The sequence below is a fragment of the Rattus norvegicus genome, chromosome 1, assembly GCF_021556685.1.
Source record: "Rattus norvegicus strain SHRSP/BbbUtx chromosome 1, alternate assembly SHRSP_T2T, whole genome shotgun sequence".
Lineage (NCBI taxonomy): Eukaryota > Metazoa > Chordata > Mammalia > Rodentia > Muridae > Rattus > Rattus norvegicus.
In genome coordinates, this window is record NC_141534.1 from 198,088,280 (window position 1) to 198,112,812 (window position 24,533).

The 24,533-nt window shown below is 45.6% G+C and overlaps 1 protein-coding gene across 36 annotated transcripts in view; it reads left to right on the top strand.

Moving 5' to 3' along the window:
- Tacc2 (transforming, acidic coiled-coil containing protein 2) overlaps window positions 1-24,533 on the top strand; it is a 215,980-nt gene that overhangs the window by 32,380 nt on the left and 159,067 nt on the right. For 18 of the 36 annotated variants that reach the window (XM_087560258.1, XM_087560400.1, XM_087560322.1 and 15 more), the window contains exons 3-4: window positions 5,419-5,475; window positions 14,533-14,630. In XM_087560258.1, coding sequence (XP_087416384.1) covers window positions 5,419-5,475; window positions 14,533-14,630 — 155 coding nt within the window. 36 annotated transcript variants of the gene reach the window in all.

Sequence of the window (24,533 nt, forward strand, 5' to 3'; positions counted from 1 at the left end):
CTCAATCTGAGACCCACAGGGCTTGAACTCCCTCAACCTTACCAGTTCTCTCTGGTGACAGTCCACATGCCCCAGTGAATGAATGGATCTGACGTGTTTGTCACAAATTGGTTCGGTCTAGCCCAAGTTCTCTGTCCTATAACATTGACTCTGTTAAATCAGATTAAAGTAGTATAAACTTCCTTTTTAGAAACCTTGCAAAGAAATAAAAACATCGCACCAACATTAACCAGATCCAAAGTCTAGGCACCTCAGTGAACTTCTGTACAGTGAAAGAGGCATTCAGAATGCGAGCTGTGATTGCTCTCTGGATTATGGTGGTCATGTGTTAAGTCTGAGGTCAAATGGAGTGTTCACACTTCATTCTTTTCAAAGAATGTTGTCTTAGTTGCTCTAGGGTCGAGTTTTTCCACATCAACACTAGAATGAACCTATGTCTCCAACAGAGTTGCTAGATTTTCGACAAGAATTACATTAAAGAATAGAGCAAGTAGAAAGGAATTGACCTCCTTGCTATGTCGATTTCCTGCTGCACGAACCTGTGGTGTGTTTCCAATTATTTGTACTTTTTTTTTTAAAAGCAATTATGTGATAAATCCTTGGCAAACAGGCCCTACCTATGTGTAACCAAGTATGTACCCAAGAACTACATCTTACTTTAGAGTGATTCTAAATAGTAGGGAGTCGTCTCTGTGTCCACACATTCGTATGTAGACTCTTGGTTTTGCTTTGCTGCCATAGTCTGTGGTTCACTCAGTTATTAGCGCCAGTGACTTCTGTGGCTGCTCTTTTCATTGCTTCTTTGAGATTTCCTATAAAGTCAGGATTTAAATAGAGCTCCCACACGCCTTTCTGAGCAGCTTTATTTTTCTTTATCCTTCCTTGTCATGAGAATTCTGGAAATTTGGTTTTAATATAGAGAAATATTATAAGGGTGTGCTTTCATTTTAATCCCAGGTGTGTGGCATGTGGGGCTGCTTTGGACTGTTTGATTATGATTATGCCTTGCGTTTAGGGGAGGCATGGCTTTGCCAGCGGCGGATGGTTTCTATGATTGTGTGACCTTTGGAATTCTGGGAACTTTTCAAAGGGTACATAAATGCTAGGGCCCCATGAGGTGGTTGGTGGTCATTTAGGAGGGTTGGTTGTGGCTTCTTAGTAGTCAAAGAAGAAATAAAAGGAAATAATTAGATTCAGATCGATCTCTCTCTCTCTCTCTCTCTCTCTCTCCCTTCCTCTCCCTCCCTCCTTACCTCCCTCTCTCTCTCCTTCTCTCCCTCCCTTTCCTTCTATCCTTGTTTCTCTCCAATCTAATGTTGGGGGAATTGAAATGTGTGTGTATGGTGGGGGGGGATAAAAGATGAGAAAAAGAACCCACAAAGTACCAAAGACCAGCTTCACTTTTTCTCTTCTTCCTTTTTATAGTGACAACTACTCCCATTGCTTTGTTACAGAGATTAGTCCTAATCTCAAGCAGAGATCACTGAGTTTTCTAGTGTTAAGAAACATATTAGCAGGGGTTGGGGATTTAGCTCAGTGGTAGAGCGCTTGCCTAGGAAGCGCAAGGCCCTGGGTTCGGTCCCCAGCTCCGAAAAAAGAACCAAAAAAAAAAAAAAAAAAAAAAAAAAGCATGAGCCACTGCTACTCAGCCTTATGTTTTTTTTGTTTTTTGTTTGTTTTTTTGGTTCTTTTTTTTCCGGAGCTGGGGACCGAACCCAGGGCCTTGCGCTTCCTAGGCAAGCACTCTGCCACTGAGCCAAATCCCCAACCCCCAGCCTTATGTTTTAAAATCCTTAAACTGTATTTTGCTAGTGATTTCTCTGCATTACTCGGCACAGTCACACATACTTCCTGGAACAAATCTCGTGTGGCCGTGGTCTATAATTATTTTGACAGCATGTTACAGTGTTTTGTTTTGTTTACTAATGTATTTTTTGGACTTTTGTGTCCAACTTCATAAGGAAGATTTTTAGGGTCTGGTTTTGGTATCTGAGTATTACTAGCCTCACAAAACGAGTGGGAAAATGGTTTACTCCTGTGTTTTACAAAGACTGCAGAAGAGAAATCTTACATTTAAAAACACGTTCATAACTAGACATGGGGGTACATGCCTTTAATAGAAAGCAGAGGTAAGTGGATCACTTCAGAGTTCAAGGTTAGCCTGGTCTATACAGCAGAAAGACTCTGTCTCAAAAACAAAAGAAACAAGAAAAGAAACCCTCTCAAATCAATAAAAACACATTAACAACTAATTTCAATTATTTTTAAGTATTCTGTGAGTCAATCAAGGTGTCTGCTGACTGGGGTTGGCCCAGGTCACTCTCCTTGGACTGATCCCCTACATTCCATCATGAGCTTGAGTGGGGGCAGGCATGGCCATCAGTTGAGAGCCCTTTGGGGGCACTAGACATACTTCGGTCCCTATTCCTTCTCATATACCAGCTAATGTCCCTCCTCTGAGGTCTTATATAAACTCCAAGGCTCCATTGGTATCTGCACACAGGATGAGGGAGTAGTTCTGACCCAGGGGTCATGTTGTCGCCCGTAGGTAAGGGTCATGTGACAATATCTAGCAATAGCTTTGGTTTTCACCACAGGGATAAAAGATACTATTGGTCTGTAGTTGGCATAAGTTAGAATTGTGCAAAAATATTCTACAAAGCAAAATTGTCACCAAAAATATTATCTAACACAAGCCATCAACCATGTCAAGGTTGTTCCTAGACTGGAGGATACTTGCTTTCGCTATTTTACCACAACCATAGGGATCGTGAGCAAACCTCCTGTGGCAAACCAGCAGGGCCAAGGCAACTGACAGAATAAATGGTTTTATCTGAGACTTGGGTTTCAGAGGGCTAGAGCCAATGACCTTTATGGTGGGGAGCATGGCGTAAGGTAGGCAGGCACAGCACTGGAGCATACATCATGAGATACAACCACAAAGCAGAAAGACACACACACACACACACACACACACACACACACACACACACACACACACAAAGAACAATACGTTTGAAACCTGAAAAGCCCAACTCCAATGACAGACCTTCCCCAACAAGGTTACACCTCCTGATCCTTCCCAAAGAGTTCCAAAAAACACAGAACACATATTCAAACATGCACCTATGGGGGCCTTTCTCATTCAAACTACCACACCTGCTTTACTCAGGATGAACTTTAACCCCAATATTGTCGGTTTAAGACAGCTTACATTTTCTTTCTATTTTTTTTTTGTTCCTTTTTTTTTTTCGGAGCTGGGGACTGAACCCAGGGCCTTGCGCTTCCTAGGCAAGCGCTCTACCACTGAGCTAAATCCCCAACCCCACATTTTCTTTCTATTATTTTTACGGACCATGGTGTCCAGAATGAGATATTTACTATTTACCAAGCACAGATTGTATAGAAATGGAACTTCTGGGTCATAGAGCAAGGAATTCTGCAATGTTCTTACTGCACATGTTGTAAAATACTTTCTAGGATTGGGGATTTAGCTTAGAGGTAGAGCGCTTGCCTAGCAAGCACTAGGCCCTGGGTTTGATCCTCAGCTCTGGAAAAAAAAATACTTTCCAAAAAAGTGATGTTATCTTGTTCTTTGACCACCTAACTGCATTTCACTGTCTATTTTAATGTTTCAAGATAAAGGTGCTTTAAAGGAGAAATACCTTCTTCCTACCTCCTCCCTGCTCCAACCCCATCTGTCCTCTAGCTCTGCCTTCATGGGGTACACGGGATGCTTCCTGATCTGAGAGTTTCCATGTCTCCAGTCTAATCAGGCACAAGCCAGTGGGCCTTTGTAGGGTTGTCCTTAGGGTTACAGGAGCAGAATGAGGTTTGCCTTTCACAGAGAAGCAGTGTGGGAATGTTTGACTGCAGATTGGGGCTTCTCATGGAGATGGGGCCCTGGGATCATCGTTTTACGTCTTTTGGATACTTCTATGGGTATGACCATCCCTCGTGAATCCCTCAAACCCAACTCAACTTCTCTCCTCGTTCTGCTTCTCATCTTGCATTTCTACTCCTGGCTAATGAGAGCTTTCTTACCATGCAAACATCAATCTGAGGGCCACCCTGACTCTACTCACTGTCCCCTTACACACCTGATACGTCATCCCTTGATTGATTAATTAGTTAATTGGTAGCCTGGTCATTTATCCTTGTGAATTTCTTTTTAGGTCTTTAGGGGATTCTAAGAGACAGGCACCCCATTTCCAATGGTCATTACCAGAGAAAAGGGGTCTTGGGTTATAGAATTGAGAAGCCCATGCCTCTAGTTGAAATATTGGCTGAATCCAGAGCTCCAACAGATACTGTAGGAGCGCTCTCCTCTAGATCTTGCTCTATTTCTCTCAGTTCTAAGGGTTCAGGGGGTGCCCTCAGGCTTGTAGGGGGAGAAAAAAAGATGTCTGTGTTTCTCCCAGCTAATGGTCCAACCTGACCTGTCCCCTGTAAAGAATCAGACCCATTCTTATTCTATTCCCACTATAGGGTCAGATATTATTTCCACATGTGAACTAGTTTACCCGAGGGTTTTATCACACTGCAGGGCACAATGACAGCCTGTCGGCATTGCTCGTAGCAATTTCTCAAAGGACAAAGGGACTGTAGACCCATCCCATCCTCTTGCCCAACCACTTGACATCTCATGACCCTTTTATCTCACACCTACATCCTTGCTAACCAGTTTTGGTGCCTTCCATATTCCTGTCCTGCCCAAGCTTCCACTTCTGTCTAGATTCTTTATCTATGAAGAAACACTCGGCAGAGGATTTCTGGTATTCTGCTCAAAAGTGAGTTCTTAGAAATGAAGATGTGAGTTTTTGTGCTTCTTCTGTCCCTAGATTCAGGATTCACTTTGTCACCAGGGCAAGGTCTGCTGAGTCTGGGCCCTGGTCATCTCTCACATCTTTAGGTTAGAATTTCTTCTCCTTCTGTTCTCTGATTCCTCTGGGTGTCTGAGCTGGCTAGTTTTAAGTCAATTTGAGACAAGCTTGAATCTTTTTGAAAGAAGGAACTTCAACCGAGTAAATGCCCCCACCAGAGTGGCCTGTGAGCATCCCTGTGGGACACTTTCTTGACTGATTAGGGAGGGCCCAGGCGACAGTAGATGGCGGGTGGTCCTGTGTAGTATAAGAAGTCAGGCTGAGCAAGCCATGGGGGAGCAGGCCAGTAAGCAATAGTTCTTCATGGTCTCTACATTGGTTCCTATCCTGACTTCTCCATGCGGAATGATGCAACAAACTCTTTTCTCTCCAAGTTGCTTTTGGTCAGTGTTTTATCACAGCAATAGAAAACTTAAGAGAGACAGAAGCCACAAGCAGAGCAGGAACACACTGGGTAGGAGTTGAAAATACAGGACCTAGAATATGCTTCTTCCTCACACCGTGTTCTAACAGGAAGACCCTTTGCTTTCCACAGGAAGACGCTGTTTCACACAACACCGTCCTGTGGCCTCCAAACCCTGACCCTCCACAGGTATAAGCGTATGTGCTTTGCATGGCTAGCCTTTCAGCTGTCTAACATCCAGGTGGCACCTGATGATGGGCATGGCATGGGCGTTGGAATAGTTAAGCTTTTTCCTCCCTCTCTCGTGCCTGTTCGAATCCATCCCTATTAAGTTGCGAAACACACTAGGAATCAGCAACACACGGGTTTAGAATTTTAGAAATAACATGTTGAATGTAGCTCTCAGAACTGGCTTGTTTGATAGGCAGTGAGAGGCTGAGTAAAGCCTCTGTTGTCAACAGAACAGAATGCAGAGGCCAGGGCCAGCACTAATCCCCCCAAAGGCTTCCACTTTGATTTCTTTTGTCCTAGAGGGAGGCTGGGAAATGGTGTGGTGGCTCTACCTTCCAAGCCATTGGACAGAACTGATTTGTCATTAGAAAGCTTCAATTCAGAATCAGCTGTGGGTGTCATTGCAGAGCAATGCAGCTGGCTAAGCCCATGGTGACCACTCAAAGTGTTTGTAGTTGACAGGAAGGGGAGCTATCTGGAGAAGTTGTGGGGGTGAGTGCCTCCAGGGGTGGCCAAGGGAGACCTGTTCTACAATCCTGATCCTGCCTGTGCAGGCGTGTCTGTCGTCGGGTGACCTGGGACTGCTTTAGAGAGCCACTCCACCCTGAAGGTGGCTGCCAGGTGGGTGTGCTTGAAGTATTTGTCTCCCATAACCCGGGAGTTGTGAAGTTGTGTGGTGACGTCAGCTGCTCCTGAGGAGTGTGGCGAGGCCTGTTTGCACATGCGCTGCCCTTTGGTTTCTTCACAGTCCCACAAGTGAGCAGCCTGGTTGGATCACTCACATTTTACAGAAAAGGGGGCTCGGTGGTTAATCAGCTTGGACATTTGAATGAGCAGAGGTTAGAGGATTGTAACCTCGGCCTTCAGAAAGTTGAAAAAAAAAAAAAAAGAAAGAAAAGAAAAAAAGCAGAAGCCTGGCCCAGTGGTTTCCAGTCTGAGTTCTTCTAGCCTTAAGCACTGGCCCAAGGTCAAAGAGGAAGTTGACAGGAGAATCCAGGTCACTAACCAGCACAGCTTCCCTACCGTGGGGCTTAGCTAAGGCTCAGAGTCAGAACTGGAAGACAGCCTTGGCTTCACATTTCTTCTCCATTGTTTTTCAGTTTGGTGTGTTTGTTCTAAAGGCTGAGACATTTGCTCATTTCCCTAAACCTGTGACAGACTGAAGACAACAGGCTGTCCTGGAGGCCTCGGGTGTAAGCTCCTAAGCCTCAGGGTGCCTCAGCCAGGATAAGAGAAACTTCGTCTTCTAGATTAGGACATTGCAAAGCCCAAGACTCGGGTGCAGAGTCCCACTCAATGATCATCTGCAGGGCCCACCCCCGCAAAGGTGAACCCTTGCTTCATGGAACTTACAAGCAAGTGGAGAACCAGGCAGGTGAATAAGCAAATAAGCCAGTGAGTAAATGAACAAATAGAACTGGACAGCTTTATGGTAATGGATGTGAGTTGGGCACACAAAGACAATGCCGTGTGAGTTCGCTCTCATGGACTCAACAAATGTATCACAGAAATCAATAGTTGACTGGGAGCTAGCACAGACCGAGGAGGCTGGAGGGGAGTGGGACTAGGGTGATCAGTGACTACTAGGTTCCAGTGAACCAGAACAAGAAGCTCTGTGACTGTGGAGAACTGAGTACTGTACTTAGACCGTAGAAGACCCGGAAGGAAGGACTCCGAGGGGTCTCGCTGGGGCTGGAGGGATGGCCCAGTGGTTAAGAGCATGTACTGCTTTTGCAGAAGATAGAGTTCAGTTTCCAGTACCCACATCAGGAGGCTCCCCAGTGGCTTGTAACTCCTGTAACTCTAGCTACAGGAGACCCAATATCCTCTTCTGGTCTGTGCACCTACATGTATGTGACATGCACACAGATCAACACACACATAAATAAACGTTAGAAATAAATCCTTTTCTAAAAGAGAAATGGGTCTTTTATAGTGCTTTTATTAATACATATTAATTAAATATACTAATAGCTTTGATTATATTTTCTTTTTTTTAAAGATTTATTTACTTATTTTGTATATATGAGTATACTGTAACTGTCTTCAGATGTACAAGAAAAGGGCATTGGATCCCATTACAGATGGTTGTGAGTCACCACGTGGTTGCTGGGAATTGAACTCAGAACCTCTGGAAGAGCAGTCAGTGCTCTTAAATTCTGAGCCATCTTTCCAGCCCTGACTATATTTTCATATATAGAAATAATGTGTTTTTATATTTACTCTCCATTAACCTCTGTTTTCTTCTCTTACATTTACTGAGTCCCCTTTTGTTTTCATGTCTTTTTCTCTTGCGACTCTGAGTTTGTTTAGAGCATAGATGAGGGATAATTTACAGGTGCTTGGCCATCTTATCTGTGGCCACAGCAGTAAAGAAAATGTTTCTCTCTTCCTCCTCAACCATTTACTGCTCAGAGATTCTCAGAAGGGGATTCAGGGACCCCTCCCCTGCTTTGTAGTGGGATATTTATAGCCCGAACCTTGTGTCTATTTATTTACTTATCTATCTATCTATCTATCTATCTATCTATCTATCTATCTGTTTTAAGACAGGAACTTACTAAGTTAAGTACCTCAGGATGGCCTGGAACTCACCTGGTAGACCAAGCTGTCTTTGAACTCACAGAGATATGCTTGCCTCTGCCTGCCAATTGCTGAGATTAAAGACCTATACTATCACACATAGCCTTATGGCTTTTGAAAATTGAACTTTTAGAGTATTTCAGACTTATTGGAAAGTTTCAAATAATGCAGCGAATACTCTTACATGGAGGTCCACCAGCTTCTGTTACAGCTGCCACCTCACTTGATACTGCTCATCTATGTCTGCTGAGAACCGGGGCTCTTACGGTAAGCCAGCAGTGGCACATGTGTGAGCACACACACTCTGTACACACACACACACTCTACACACACACACACTCTACACACACACACTCTACACTCACACACTCTACACACACACACTCTACACACACACTCTACACACACACACTACACACACACACTACACACACACACACTACACACACACACTCTACACACACACACTCTACACACACACACTACACATACACACTCTACACACACACACTCTACACACACACACTCTACACACACACACTCTACACACACACACTCTACACACACACTCTACACACACACACTCTCTACACACACACACTCTCTACACACACACACACTCTACACACACACACACTCTACACACACTCTCTCTCCACACACACACTCTCTCTCTACACACACACACTCTCTCTACACACACACTCTACACATACACTCATAAACACACTCTACACACACACACTCTACACATACACTCATAAACACACTCTACACACACACACTCTACACACACACACTCTCTCTCTCTCTACACACACATACACACACACTCTACTCTCTCTCCACACACACACACACCCCACTCTTACACACTCAGAATGAACTTCAAGCCTATGCTCTCCATCCATTCAGGGAAGAGCAAGGACTCAGACCTGTTCTCTGTCCCCTTAGTTTGTTAATTCTTCCCGGGACGTCGTGCTAATTCACACTAGAAAACACTGAGGTCTGATGGGTTGAGGTCCCACCCTGAGAACTTCTCCCTTGTTGACCTAACTGAAGTGTCCACTGCCTGATGCCAGGGTGTCCCCTCAGCCAGTGTTGGAGAGTCTGTCCTTTCCTGTGTTTCTCTTAGGGTGACAACTCAGGATGATCAGAACTGGTACACGCAGTTCCTTCACTTGACAGGCAGATAGTCAGCCTCCTGGCTGGAGCATGGGCATGCGTTCATCTCCCATATTTGGCCAGTCTGGCAGTTATTTCTGAAATCTGACTCTTAGTACCATGGGGATGACCTTTGATCTACTTCCCAGCATTCACCTGCACTTATTCTGCTCCCCAGAAGCTTATTCACGGAGTGGACGGTGCAGGTAGACACTCTAGGCATATCTAGCCCTGCTGATTAAGCTTTAATTAATTTTAATGGCATGGCCTAGAAAGGCGGAGCCTATTTAAAGGTAAGGGCAGTAAAAAAATTTATATATTTTTATGGGAAATGCTTTACTTTGGATGGAGGATACTTTTCGGCCTGGGAAGATGCTGTCACTGTCTAAAGATTGCTTTAAGATAGGCTGAGGGCTCCTGAGTATTCTTGGGCCAGGAAAGGCTGTTTGTTTACTCAAGCAGTGACAGTTCAGAGGAGACATGGAGAAGCAGCTGGGCTGTCATGTGAGCGCTGTTACCCAGCCTGCTGTTAGAAGCGAAGGGAGGGGCACTTTTGTGGTGATGCCTGCGGATGCCCCAGGGATCCCAGTGCAGCAGGTCTTCGTTGCTAAGAAAGGGAAACTGGAAGGGGGGTTCAGAGGCACTGTAGGAAACAGAACAAAGGCAGGGGGTTTTGTGGGCATATCTACCAGAATGAATGGATATAAGCTATGTTTCATATATTCAACAAACACATTGGCTGCCTCTTCTGTGCCAGTTGCTGTTCTAGGTGTTGGATCTAGGCTCTTGGGCTGCATGAGTCCCCGAGACCCAAATCCACAACTGCAATGGTGATCTTTATGGTCTTTGACAAGTGGCTTAACCTCTCTGTTTATCGTGTGTTTATTTACCGGGATTAGATATGTGAAATAGTTAAGTGGGCGTGTCTAATAATAGATCTGCTGTTTTTTTGCCATAGGGGGTTGTTTTCTGAGTGGCAGTTGTTACTATTGTTATGGAAGGATCATCAGACTTCTGGTCAACTCCCAATATCCTATTTCTTATCTAGAATATGGAATACATTTTCTAGTGTCTGTTTAGTGAGTAGGGATTCTGCAAAGAGTCACGGGGGTGTCTTTGAAAAGCATAATATGCCATTTGTATGGACTGCTCTGTTGCTTTTATTTGATGATGATGATGATGATGATGATGATGATGATGATGATGATGATAATGATGATGATGATGATGATGATGACAGTGAGGACAATGGCCACAATTAGTTATGTTGATTATGCTGTTATGAGGGTTAAACCCATGCCAGCCTGGGCTCCATCACTGAGCGATATCCCTGTCCTGTTGCTTTTCTTTGAACTCTGACCAGTCCAGTTTCTGCTATGACAGCAGTGCTGTGCGGCCAGCAGAAGAGTTGGGCTGCTGACAGAGGGAAGGCCTGACCCTGTGATCCCTCCAGAGATGGACCTGAAGCTTTGTCCCATTCTTGTAGCTTTTAATCACAGCAGAGATCTATGACCTGCCTCCTCTCCTTCTTGATGCATTTCCAGAGTTACTTGAAAGAAACCTTGATCAAGGTATATGGGGGAGGGGACTTACATGCCAATTATTTGCAGAATGATTCGGCATGGTTACTGTAGTAATGAGAAGGGAGCTGGCTATGGGTGTCAGAGGCTGACATTTGCCCAGGCAAGCAAGAACTGGGTAGTGCTTTTAAAAATTCAAGACCCTGGGGCTAGATAGATGGTTGGGGAGCTAAGAGTGCTCTTCTAAAGAGCCTGCATTTAGTCCCCAACAACCACATTGGGCAGCTCACAACTGCCTGTAACTCCAAATCCAGGAAGAACAGATACCTCCTCGGGCACCCATATGCATGCACCCATGGACACATGCAGACCCCCTCCCACACACAATTATAAGTAATAAAACCTGTAAATGCTCAAGATCCTATTATAAAAATGTTACTCCTCTTGTACTGGAAATCTTGAGTGAACACACAAAACCATGTATGCAAGGGTAGAGATTGCACACGGAGGAGGAGCCTTCCTCTGAAGAGTATAGAGTTCAAAACTCGGATACAAAGGTGCATCCTGCTCCTGCCCTAGGAATGGGTGCTCCCTAGATGCTCAACAGGAGGCTGAGCCCTGCAGGCAAGGTAGGGGACTGTCAATCACCAGTGCTGCAGCAGTGGCCTCCCCTAAAGTGGGGACCCAGCAGCAGCTTTCTCTGCCTCCTTTTCTACTTCCTTGTTGAGGTGGCCAGGACAAGAAACAGTCTCATCCTAGCTCCGGGAACGGAGAGCAGCAGGTCCATTCAGACCCTTGCTCTGTGGTCCCAGTTATTGAATCTCTGAAGCCCTGGCTCTAAAGCAAGGATGTAGGCAGCAACTTCCTATAAGTGGCAATGGTTTGCTGAGAAGCCAATCATTGTGCTTTCAAGTGAAGATGCCAGCCGGCATCTCTGTTAATGAGTAGCAAGGCAGGAAGCAGGCAAAGCCAGGAAAAGGCTGTACCCATGAAACAGGAGACTGAAGATCTCGAGAAGAGCCCTGGGTTCAGAGAGGGTAGAAGGTTCATGAATCTTTCCTTCAGAAACTCCAAAACTAACTTTCAAAAATCCCCTGCTCGGGCTGGGGAGTGTTTGGGGGAATGGGGTGCACATGTGTATGTGCACACAGAAAGGCTGTGTGCCATTCTGACCTTCGGATCCATTCTTGGGTATTCCTCCCATTTGCAGCCTCCAGCCACTGGACCAGTGCCTGTGTCATCTTAACCTGTGAGCAGCTCAGAGGAGGAAGATGTTCCCTAGCCTACTTCCTGGTCCATGGTGGGCTCTAGATAAAATGTTTCTTGGGCGGTTGGATGAATCAACAGCCAAGGGCGATCATTCTTTCCCAGACTGTCAGTGAGAGAAGACGCTCACCCAGTGTGCTGCTGCAGCAGGGTCTGTGGTAATGAGTTGGTTGGCTCATGAGAGGATTTTTATGTCCCTGGTTGCCCCAGTGAAGTGGAGGGACAGAGGAGGTCTCTCTCTGGGTCATGTGAGGGGACAGTGCCATCGAGGTGGGAAAGATGGTCAGGAGTCAGCATCAGGGACTGCAGACTCTAGAGCCGCTCCCACCACTCCCTCGTGATGGTGGGGACACCCCAAAGAGGCAAAGCCAGCTCTCAAACCATGGTTTTGACCCTGAGGAATGCCACCCTATCAGTCACAAAGCCAGAGGTGCTCAAGGGATTCTTATTCTGAGGATTTGGTCCTTCTCTAGATTGAACAAGCAAGAGGACAGCCTTCCAAAGCTTGTGCCTGCACCACCAGCTTTACGGGACATTACCAGGTGGACCACAAACACAGGTGCTCAAGAGACTTGGGTGCTCTGAGTTAAAGGTCAATAGACTAGCTTGGCCATGGCCGTGCACATCTGTAATCGTAAAGCTGCGGAAATAGAGACAGAAAGACCACAAATTCCAGGCCCTCCTGGGTTACATAATGAGAGTCTGTCTCAAAATAAATAAGTAAATAAAAAATAAAATTCAATAAGTTGGTTCATGTGGGACCCTTAGAACCTTTAAGATGTTAACATGCACTGTGGATTTCTTAAGGAGAGCCGTGAAATACAGCACCTCCAACTCTTTTGACCGCAGACGGCTTTGCTTCCTTCCAAGTTGACCGAGCAATAGATGCACAGACATCTTTTGGCTGCAAGTAACAAATGTCCAACTTGTACTAGAAAGGTAAACAGTTCAGTGCCCTTTCCTATCACCTGTAGGCAGGTGGGCCAGTTTAGATAGATTGTGGGTGGGAAATGGGGCGTCGGAGAGATGGCTCAGTGGTTAAGAGCACTGACTGCTCTTCCAGAGGTCCTGAGTTCAATTCCCGGCAACCACATGGTGGCTCACAACCATCTGTAATGAGATCTGATGCCCTCTTCTGGTGTGTCTGAAGACAGCAACAGTGTACTCATATTCATAAAATAAATAAATCTTTAAAAAAGAAAAATGGATCCAGGGGTCCTAAAAATGAGGCCCGGACACTCAGGTTACTCTCCTAGCTTTGTGCTACATGATCTTCTTTCCCTTGTTTACACGGTGCCTTCTCCACCATGACCAAATTAAAAGGGTTCACAAACCCACCCACCACCATCTTTGTTTCTTTAAGGAGTCCCTGGAAGGACTTGGCCAATCCTGTGTCTGTTCCCACTGGAGTGGGTGGGGCTAGGGGCATTTGTGCTCGACATTTTCTTAAGAGATCCTCAGGGACTGAGGGCATGGATAGGACACTTAATCAAAGGCAGACCATTCCCAGCAGACCATTCCCGAAGGGAGTGTTGTTTAGTGGAGAGATGGGGGTGCAAAGGCAGGAAAAACAAAACACAGTGACTGCCTTTGGATACAGGGCTTGGGTTTCCAGGAGCCCCTCCCACCTCCTGATTTCCGAGCTCTGCCTCAGCAAGCATCCCTGAAGCTGAGAGTTCTGAGGGGACGAAATCGCACTGTTCTGCCCCTTGACTTAAGTTCTAACCATGATGCTTTTGCAGTTTGGTTTTAAAAACCAGTAGTGGCTGGGAATGTAGATGCACTACTAGACACGTGTATGTGCCTAGCATATACACGGTCCTGAACTCAACCCCTTAGCACTGTTTTTTTGTTTGCTTGCTTGTTTTTTGTTTTGTTTGTTTTTAAAGATAAGTAGATTAAAAATAAGTCAATAAATAAAGTCTACGCTCTTAAAAATAAGTCAATAAATAAAGTCTACGCTCTTTCTCCAGGAACCCTGCAGAATTTGATTGACAGGTATCATCAAGGCTTAGAGTCTCCCTCCCTCCCTCCCTCCCTCCCTCCCTTCCTTCCTTCCTTCCTTCCATGTCTATACATATGAATGTGCTTCATGTGCATACCTGGTGCCCATGAAAGCCAGAAGAGGATATTGAAGTTATAGATGGTTATGAGCTACCATGTGGATGCTGGAACCTGTATCTACAGGAAGAGCAGCCTGTGCCCCTAACCACTGAGCCATCCCTCTAGCCCCCGCTTTTGGTTTCATACTGGAACAGCCATCCTGCTTTACTGGAACTGTGTGTTTGAACAGAACTGTGCACCTCTGCTTGGCTTTCCACATCTCCTCTGAGCCTTGCTCATTTCCCTACCTCACAGGAGAGCTGCTGTAGACCACCGGCCATATCTTTGGTCAGTGACCTAATTAATAAATGTTGCTGTGGTTTTATAGATTTTTTTACTTTCTTTTCAATATCTTTTTTTTTTCCTTTTTGTGGTTCAGAGGACTTCTTCAGTTCAGAGTCTAAGATCACTGCAGCCACCCGGGAACAGTCAAACTCCACAGAAGCAAGGAGACTCACCTGGATCCGGCGCTGCAAGGTAGGGAGCTCCTCTGGAGCAGGGTGAATGCAGCCTGCAGCATGGTCCACACACTGCTTGCTTTGATGCATTCGTGTTGGGAAATTCAGACATATCCATTCGGAAGTGCGAAGAGTGAGTTTTCTATGATTCCTGGAACTCTTTGGATTGGCTTAAACCTGCAGGGTTGGAAAATTCTTAGTCGTTCTGCCCAAAGATGAAATTAGTAACCGTACACTTCCATCCCAGCAGTGTTCTAAGGAGTTCAGCTTCATAATCAGAAAGAGTGAGGCTCCCAAGGGGCTTAGCATGTGGTTACGTGTAGTCTGTATCTGTATTCCGTGGTGGAGGGACTAGACCACAGAACGGCAGACCCAGGAGGTGGGGAGATGAATTCCAGAAGCCAACACAGTCACACTGTGGCCATGGCATGTGGCCAGTCCAGGTGTAGCCCTCAGTATGACTCCTCACTAAGCCTGGTTTGCTCATGGCTCCCTACTAAATCCTGCCCTACCCAGTGTTTGTGAGCATGACTGAAGAGGTATTCACAAGCTAAGAGTTAGTAGATGTGAATACTTGGCCCAGCAGGGACGCGGACCAAGCATAGTAGAGCCAATTAGAGACCACTTGTGGGTTCAAGTCCTGAAAAGGCCTTAGATCTGGTTAGCTTAACTCTCTTGGCAGCTCCCAGGGGTCTATAATACAGGCCTTGAGGGAACAAATAGAACCTCCCTGGACCAAAACTGCAAAGTTGAGCAATCAGTCCCTGTCACAGGCTGTGCAGCTGGATCACAGCATTTTCAAGAGTCCATCTGAAAGTGACACTGTTTTGCTTTGGATAAGGAAGAGTGGCCCCTAATGGCAGGGACGGGCGAGTGTTCTCTGGGTGGCTTCCGTGGTGCTGTCCAGAGGAGATGCTTGTGTCTTCTTGGCATGGACATTAAGTTTCTTTTCTCTCTCTCTCTCTTTTTTTTTTTTTTCGGGGCTGGGTATCGAACCCAGGACCTTGTGCTTCCTAGGCAAGCGCTCTACCACTGAGCCAAATCCCCAACCCCGGACATTAAGTTTCTTTAGGGAAACAGTCCGATGAGGCACAGCTGGGCCATAGCGGTGATTGATTTGGAGACAGGGTCTCACTATGAAGCCTTGGTTGGTCTGGAATTCTGTCTGTAGGCCAGGCTGGCCTGGAACTAAAAGTTTCAGCTGCCTCTGCTTTTGGAAAGCTAAGATTGGGGCATGCAGTTCTAGGCCAGGCACAGGAGTGATACTTTGAATTGTATCTATGACCTTTGTGGTCTCAACATAGGAGCTTCCTTATCTCTTCATATCCCTGTCAGCTGACTTATGTTTGTCTAAGTCACAGGACAAAGCTTTTAGTATCTGGATCTAACCAGACTTCTATGCCTCTTAGGAGACTAGGGGACTTGTCCCCAGCTTGTGGTTGATTGATGAGTAACAGCAGCTCAAAGGTCTTTAGCAGATTGTTCCTCAGCTTTAGTCTATTGTTTTCTCTTGAAGAACTGTCTCTTCTGGGCATGTGAATTGAGTGTGAAAGAGACAGCATCTAGGAATAAGGACAAGTCCTCCTCACAGCTGAAAACAGGGTGGTCTTCAGTAAATGAGTGCTTGTCCCCATGCAGGGCCAAACTCACTCCAAAGCTACCCTGCTCTCTGGTCACTTTCATATCCACCATGCAGTCAGGATGTTTGTAGGAGGCAAGATGGGGTAAGGCTCCTGTGTGAGTCACACCAGCCTGGCATCACTCAGCAGGATAACAATAGCACTTAACACTCACTTGCAGACGGGTGCCAGACACCACACCAAATGAGTTCTGGATACAAAATAAAATTCTGCTTTCTTTGAACCAATTCAGCTCTGATTCTGAATCTTTAACTCTGCCAGTCTGGTGGGAATTCCCACAACTGCTGTCCTGTTATATATAATTATTATTATTTTTAAGATAAAACCTCTCTCTACATAGACTTGGTTGTCCTAGACCAGGCTGGCCTAAAACTCACAGAGATCCACCTGCCCCTGCCTCCTGAGTACTGGGATTAAAGATGTGCGCCACCATTCCAGACTTGGCACCCCTTCTGTAAAGCCTGGTGTGCTGAGACTGTCATCCCCTCTCCTGTACCACAGCCAAGAGACCCATTGCTAGGCCAGCCATGCTATCCATGGACCCCATGACCATGCCACTTCCCTGTAACCTTCAACACATGGCCATACCTTTGGGGCCGTTCCTCAATCCTCATCAACCTCTGAGCCCAAGAACACGGTCAGAAAGCCAGGGGAGGGGTCCCTTACCATATTCCCCCCACACAAACCTCCACCCACCCTACCCACCCCTGCTCCAGGACTTTTCATTTGCCTTCTCCAGTGGCCCAATGGGACAATCAGCATCTACTCTGAACGGATTCAGGCTTTTACAGGGGCTAGGAATAGCCATGAACTTCAGACTGTTTTCTATTTACAAAAGCTCCAGAGACAGGAAGTGCAGAAAGGCCCGCGGCAGCTGAGGTGTGGGAGGAAAACAGTTGTCCTCTTTATCCTTATCCTCTGAGGCTCTGCATCCGTGGATTCAACCCACCGTGGACCAGGGAAAATGCATTTGTAATGAACGTACATGGACTTTAAAAAGTATCCCTAAACAATGCGGTGTGGCATCTATCCTGTTAGATCTAAGTAGTCGAGCCAGGCACAATGGAGTTGTGCTCCAACACTTGGAGCAGAGGCAGGAGGATTACCATGAGTTAGAGACCGGTATGAGTTACATCTGATTGTTCCATGTGCCGCCTAGGACTCTACAGCCAGACATTGTTTCTAAAAACCACAGCCGCACAGATTTAGAAAGGAATTGAGATGACTTAAGGTATTTGGGAGAATACGTTGTGGATTTGTGTAGTGCGGATTTGAACACGCTTTGATTTAGGGAGCCCTAGAACCAGGTCTCAACAAATGTGGAGAAAAAACGGACAGGGAGAAAGATACAAATCTGACCAAGGATTGTCTCCACACCACACACAAGGACAGACTCGGCACGTTACCTAGAGTGGGAGACAGTCCCTGTTTTGCCTTAAGAACCATCTCCCTCTTTGAATTATAGGAGAACTAGGGGCTTACATGTCCTCTAGGGTAGGTTCCTCACCTACAGAGGAGCTTGTCCAACTGCCTTGCTTCCTGATTGCCACATGGTGTCACTGTTATAACTTGACTTTGCATAATCCAAACTCAGTAAGTGTTCATCCCTGGCTGGACTTGGGTTCCTGAGGGAGGTCGATCCTGCCCTCCAGAGTGAAGCTAGCTTAATCCAGGTAACACCCCTGCCTGCTCCCCATTCTACCCGGCACAGCTGGACCAGATGTCTGCATCTGGACTAGATCCGGGCCCATAACATCCTGGAGCCTTTCTCTCTTACATACCAACCATCAAGAATGGTCTTGTCGTACAACTTTCATAGAATAGCTGAGCTAAGAGGCGGCTGTGAAGGAAGCAGGGCAGTAGCCCCAGGGGTGACTCTGGAGAAACCTCCATTCAGGTGGAACCAGGATTTTTGACCATGCCACAGAAAAATAATTCAGGATTCAGTATGAGGCAAAGTTAGAGTGTAATAAGAAAAAAGATTTTAAAATAGATTCAGGGGGCTGGAGAGATGGCTCAGCAGTTAAGATTGCTGACTGCTCTTGCAGAGGACCACAGTTCAGGTCCCAGTGTCTATATTGGGTAGCTCACAACTGCCCGTAACTCTAGCCCTAAGGGATCCAACACCCCGGATTCTGCAGACACATGCATTCACGTGCATATATACATACATGTTCATATTAATTTAAAAAATAATTTTAAAGACTAGATAAATGATTTAAGCACAGGTGTTAGATAGAGAAGGAAGATGCTCATGAGAGAGACAGCGTATGCTCAGGATAGGATTCGCAGAAGGGGCAGGTACAGTGGCCATCTTAACATTAGTTATGTAGGGTAGTGCTTTCTGAAGTCACTGTTCACAGGGTTTCATTTATAATTGCCTTCGTTTATTGGGGGTACATGTCCGCCAGGTACCCTTGGGAAGGTCAGGGAACAATTTATGGGAGCTGGTTCTCTCTGACCACGTGGTTCTAGGCAATCAAACTCACTGATGTCACGGGGCTTGGTGGCAAGTGCCTTTACCTGGGCATCGTCTTCCTGTCTGTATCCATAGTGTTTGCAACAGCATTTTTGTCCTCGTTGTTTTGTTTTTTCCTTTATGGGGGTGAGATTATAGGGTAGTTTCTCAGACACATTGGAGAGGATTATAGTGTGGTTAAAAAAAATAGGTCAAAAAGACTTTTTTATAAGAAGGTCACGTGGAAGGTAAGGCATTTGTTTTGACTGTTAACAAGGTTCATAGTCTCAGCAAATTACTGTTTACAGCCGGCAAGGGTAGGACAGTGACTCTCAAAGGTCACCTGTGCTTAGGCCTCAAGCATGACTGTTAACATTCTCATTTGAAATCTCAGTAAAAAAAAAAAAAGAATATTATTGGGTGTGGTGGCACATGCCTTTAATGCCAGTGTCAGAGACTCTGGACCTCTGTGGGGTTGAAGCCAACCTGGTCTATATTGTTAAGTTCTAGGCCAGTCTGTAATTCTGTGCAATGTATGTGAGAGACTACCCTATGATCTCATAACTTGGTGCTACCCCCTCGCCAGCAACTGTGGAGAAATTAGTCAACTTAGACGTGGTGAAGGAAAGACTGTTGAAGTAAAGACTGGCTGGGGAGGCTCCTGATCTGGCCTTTATTTAAGCAAGCCCCTGGCAGTAGGGAAGAGTGACAATTTAATGGGGTGATTATGGTCCCAAATCCTGTGAGGTCCTTACTGTGGTTTCTGTGATTTACACAGCTATTCTCGGAAAGGCCAACTCATCCTTGCATTATTTCAGTGACTTTAAACCACAGTGTAGCACTGAGGACTGGAGCAGTGTGGGGCAGTGTAAACAGACTGATGGGTGGGGGGCCGGTAGGTAGGGAGCAATAGTCCCCCCCACCTCTGTTGATGAGATTTACCTGTCTTGGGTAAATGTACCAACACCGATGCTCCTGTCAGTCCTGAAGCAGCATCAGCGCCTAGGTGCCTCAGAGCAGCAAAGAGTCTCAGACTCTGGTTAAACCATTCCTTTCTCAGCTGCTTTTCATAAGATGGTCTCCTGCTTAGAGCAAAAATCCTTCATGTTTGAGTAAAATCAGTGTAGTGAAGGCAGCCAGGTGTTTTTTTTTTTTGTTTTTGTTTTTGTTTTTTTTTTTTAAATAGAATCGATGGGCTTCACCTATGTCTTATTTCTCTCTGCTAACATGGTGGCTGTGTGCTACACCCAGGGTCCAGGGCTACGCACATCCTGGAGCAAAGCAGTTCTGGATACATACATATACCTGACCTGAGGGGACCCCTGGGGGGAAAACAAGGCTCAGAGAAGTTAGACAAGCTGCAGGCTCACAGAGACAGGAGGGGGCACTCCTGATTGATGCCGCCCCACAGACCCTTAACCACAGACACACTCGAACAGAAATCCAGTTGATCTTTAGTATCTAGTTTCCCTGTAAACAAAGTCAGGTCTTAGAGAAAGCTTAACAAGATTTGATGGGAGCCCCAAGCAGCGGTGGGACTGGTTCTTTAGGTCGCAGACAGCACACAGCACTGTCCTGCCATCCTTTTCCAGCCTGCCAGCTCTCTTCTCCCCGCTTCTGCCTAAGGAAAAGAGTCATCCTCTGTCCTTCTGACTCATTGTTTATTTTCTCTGGCCAGAAGGAGCCCTGACGGGTGGGGGAGTGGGGGGGGTGGGGGGGTGGGGGGGTGGGGGGGTGGGGAGTGGGGGGGTGGGGGGGTGGGGGGGTGGGGAGTGGGGGGGTGGGGGGGTGGGGGGGTTGGGTGGAAGGGAGCCTGCCCCTAAGTACGGGCTGGAAGTGACAAGGCTAAAGGCTCTACCCATTCCGGAGGAATAGACCATTGTAAGAGAAAGGGATTGTTGTTGTTATTATTTTTTGTCATGAGACAATACTTATTTATTGCAACAACTGCAAACATAGAGAAAAATGGAGGGCAGAGGAACCTCTCCTACTCTCCCTGTCTGTAGAAAACTACAATCAAAATGTTAGCCTCTCATGCTTTTCTGGGTTTGCTTTCCAGTTCTTTTCTGGAGTGTAAGAGAGGAGCATTTTTACACGCGCGCGCACGCGCTCGTGTGTGTGTGTGTGTGTGTGTGTGTGTGTGTGTCTAGATATTTCACATATATACATATATGTATACTTTTAAAATCATGGGCTATTCTTTGAATGGCTTTAAATGTACAGAAAAGTTTAGGAGATAGTATAGGGGGCCTGGAGAGATGGCTCCCAAGAGCAGTGGACTTGAGTTCAGTTCACTCCTGTAACTCCAGCTCCAGGGAATCTGATGCCCTCTTCTGGCCTCTGTAGGCACTGCACTCATGTGACACCCCCACCCCAACACACACACACACACACACACACACACACACACACACACACACACACACACACACACATAATTAGAATAAAATCAAAGGCATGAGTCTCTTCATCTGGCTTTTAAAAACACTGAAGAAGAGAAGGAGGAGATGGGGTTGGGGATTTAGCTCAGTGGTAGAGCACTTGCCTAGCAAGCGCAAGGCCCTGGGTTCGGTCCCCAGCTCCAAAAAAAATAAAGAAAAAAAAAAAAGAGGAGGAGGAAGAAAAGAAGGAAGAGGACAAAGAGGAAGAAGAGGAGGAGGAAGAGGAAGAAGAGAAGGAAGAGGAGAAAGACAGGATAGAAAGTCCCCAGGCACCTCTTTCTTCCTCCTCCGTGTGGTTTCTGTTACTGTGAAGGCCTTGAGTTAACTGGTATGTTTGGTCCCGTCACTGAGCCATTATGCTGCTGGGTTATTACTCCCTACAGTCCAGCACCTACACTAAGGTTTACCCTGATATTCATGCTATGGGTCTGTGAGACCTGTCCTGCCATGTCCCCTTCATTGTGACGTCATCATACAGAAAGGTTTCCTGCCGTGAATATCCATCCCCCAGGGCTCACCCAGTCATCTCTCCCTTCTCTGTCCCCCATCCCGGACCCTGGCAATTAGTGATTCTCCTACAGGAATCCTTATAGTTTCTTTTTGTATTAGTTTTAAATCGGTAGCCAGGTGGGTAGTGCAGGCCTTTCATTCTAGCACCTCGAGGCAGGTGGATCTCTGTGAGTTCAAGACCAGCTTGGGTCTACATAGAGAGATGCAGGCTAGCAAGCTAGAATTATATGGGGAGACCCTGTCTCTTTAGGGGTGGGGGGAGAGAGATGTCTAAACCTGAGAAGTTGGTGAACACTTACGCCCACCCATACTTGTGTAGTTACATTCAAACCTAGAGTGAGAACATGTCTGTCACCCCAGAATGTTCTCTTTCATCCCAGCTGATTTCTTGTCCGAGAGCGAGAGTTATTCTGACTTCTATCACCACTGATTGGTTTCCCTAATTCTTTCAAGAAATGGGATTAAATGGTGTGTGTGGTTGATTTCTATACTCTGCTGCTTGTCGATTACTGCATGAAATTTACCATCTCAATTTCTTCTTTTTCGAAAGTGTGTGCGCGCGTGTGTGTGTATGTGTGCGTGCGTGTGTGTGCGTGTGTGTGCGCGTGCACGCGTGTGTGCATAAATCAGAGGATAACTTCAGGGAGTGAGTTCTCTCCTACACTGCAGGTTCTGGGAACTCAGGTTCCCAGGCTGGTCTGTGCACTGTTAGCTGCTAAGCCATCTCTCCTGCTCCACCTCAGCCATTTCTAAACTATGGTGTTCAGAGCGCTTGCTAGTGCACCCAGTCTGTGTGTGCTGTAAGGTGGGAGCTGAGCTCCTCCGAGACCTCTGTAAAGCCCAGCTGTCCTGGTGGGCATGTTGCTCTAAGCTCCATTTTTGGCATATTCCATGAAGTTTTATATTTTTATTCCTATTCAATTAAAGCACTTCCCGTTTCCCTCTGCTTCATCTCACCTATGAACCATTGAGAAATAAGCTTTTCAGCCTCCAAGTGGTTATGAGTTTTTAGACTTCTTTCTGTTATTGATCTATAATGTCTTGATTTTATTGAGACAGCTTTAGTGCAAATATGATCTTTTTAAAAAGTAATTGTTCTCTTTGTACTTAAAGAGAAAGTTATTTTATTTTTTAGTAAATATTATTTAAGCCATTGTGGTAGCTCATGACCATAACATATGCTAAAGAGACAAGAAAATCAGGAATTCAGGGCTAGCCTGGGCCACCTTTGGGCAAGAGCAATGCACTCACATAGTGGAGGGAACAGACTCATTCAAGTTGTCCTTCGGCGCGCACTCGCACGTGCGCACACACACACACACACACACACACAGAGAACAAATAGTATTTGATAAGTGTTGATCAGGTGAGGCATGTTGATGGTGTTGTCAGGACTTGAGTATGCAGAATAGTTTCCTGCCTACTTGTTCATTGAATTACTGAGAAAGCAGGCATGGTAAAAATACCAGGCTACAGTGCAGCATTTCCCCACACTCCCCGCTTTTTGTATCCCCACTTGTTTTCGGTTTTGGAACTATCATATGCATTGCTAACGTATCACGATCTGCTTTGAAGTGATTCAAGAAGCATTTCATGTCCATTGGTAGAGTTTTGCAAGAGCGAGCCTTCAGGAGATGCAGAGTCCGCTCCATGCTCAGGAGGACTTGACTGCTCGTACAGAGGACCCAAGATCAGTTCCCTACACCCATACTCACAACTGTCTGTAGCTCCAGTTCCAGGGGAATCTGATGCCCTCTTCTGGCCTCCATGGGCACTGCATGCACACAGTGCACAGACATACATGCAGGAATATTCACACACAACAATAAATCTTAGGGAACAAAAGGAATAAACTGCCACTGCCTTCAGTCTTTCTTATATTGTTATTGCACATTTATTACTGTGTAAATTACAAATACATAACAATAGATTTGTCTGCGTCAAACAACTGGTTACATAGAGGGAAGGCATGTGCACCATGCCCAGTCTGGTGTCTGGTGTTCTTTGGTGTAGGATCTGTTCACCATTTGGCGTTCTTTCCCTTCTAGTAAAGGGCTTCCTTTAACATTTCTTGAAAGATAAATCTGGTGTGGGAAGGTGGCATATCTATAACCCCAACAATTGTGAGGCAGAGACAGGTGGATCTCTGAGCTCCAGGCCAGCCAGGGTTACATAGTAACACCAAATCTCAAACAACAACAAAAACAACAAAAACAAACAAAAACACCGAAAACTGAAAACAACAACAGTAAATCTATTTGTGCTTTATTCATTAATTCATGCATGCTTGCAATTTTTATTTTATTTGTTTGCTTGCTTATTTATTTATTTATTTATTTATTTATTTATTTATTTATTTATTGAGACAGGATCTCACTATGTAACTCTGGCCATCCTGAAACTCACAGAGATCCAACCTCCTAAGTGTTGGGATTAATATCACCACATGGGGCTGGTTAATTCTTTTAGCCTTCACTTGTCTAAAAAAAAAAATCTTTATTCTACTGTATTTCAGAAAGAGATTTTTGTCTGAGCAAAGAGTTCTCAGTGGGCAATACTTTTCCCCATCAAATGTTAACCCCACTGTATTCCAACTTGCATTATTTTTGATAAGTTTGTTATTGTCCTTAACTTGTTCTTTTTCTTCAACTGCTTTAAAAAAAGATTTATTTACTTAATGTATATGAGTACACTGTCACTGTCTTCAGACCCATCAGAACAGGGCACCAGATTCCATTACAGATGGTTGTGAGCCACACGTGGTTGCTGGGAATTGAACTCAGGACCTCTGGAAGAGCAGCCAGTGCTCTTACCCTCTGAGCCATCTCTTCAGCCCCTCTCCCCCTGCTTTTATTGTTTTATTTTTCAGCAGC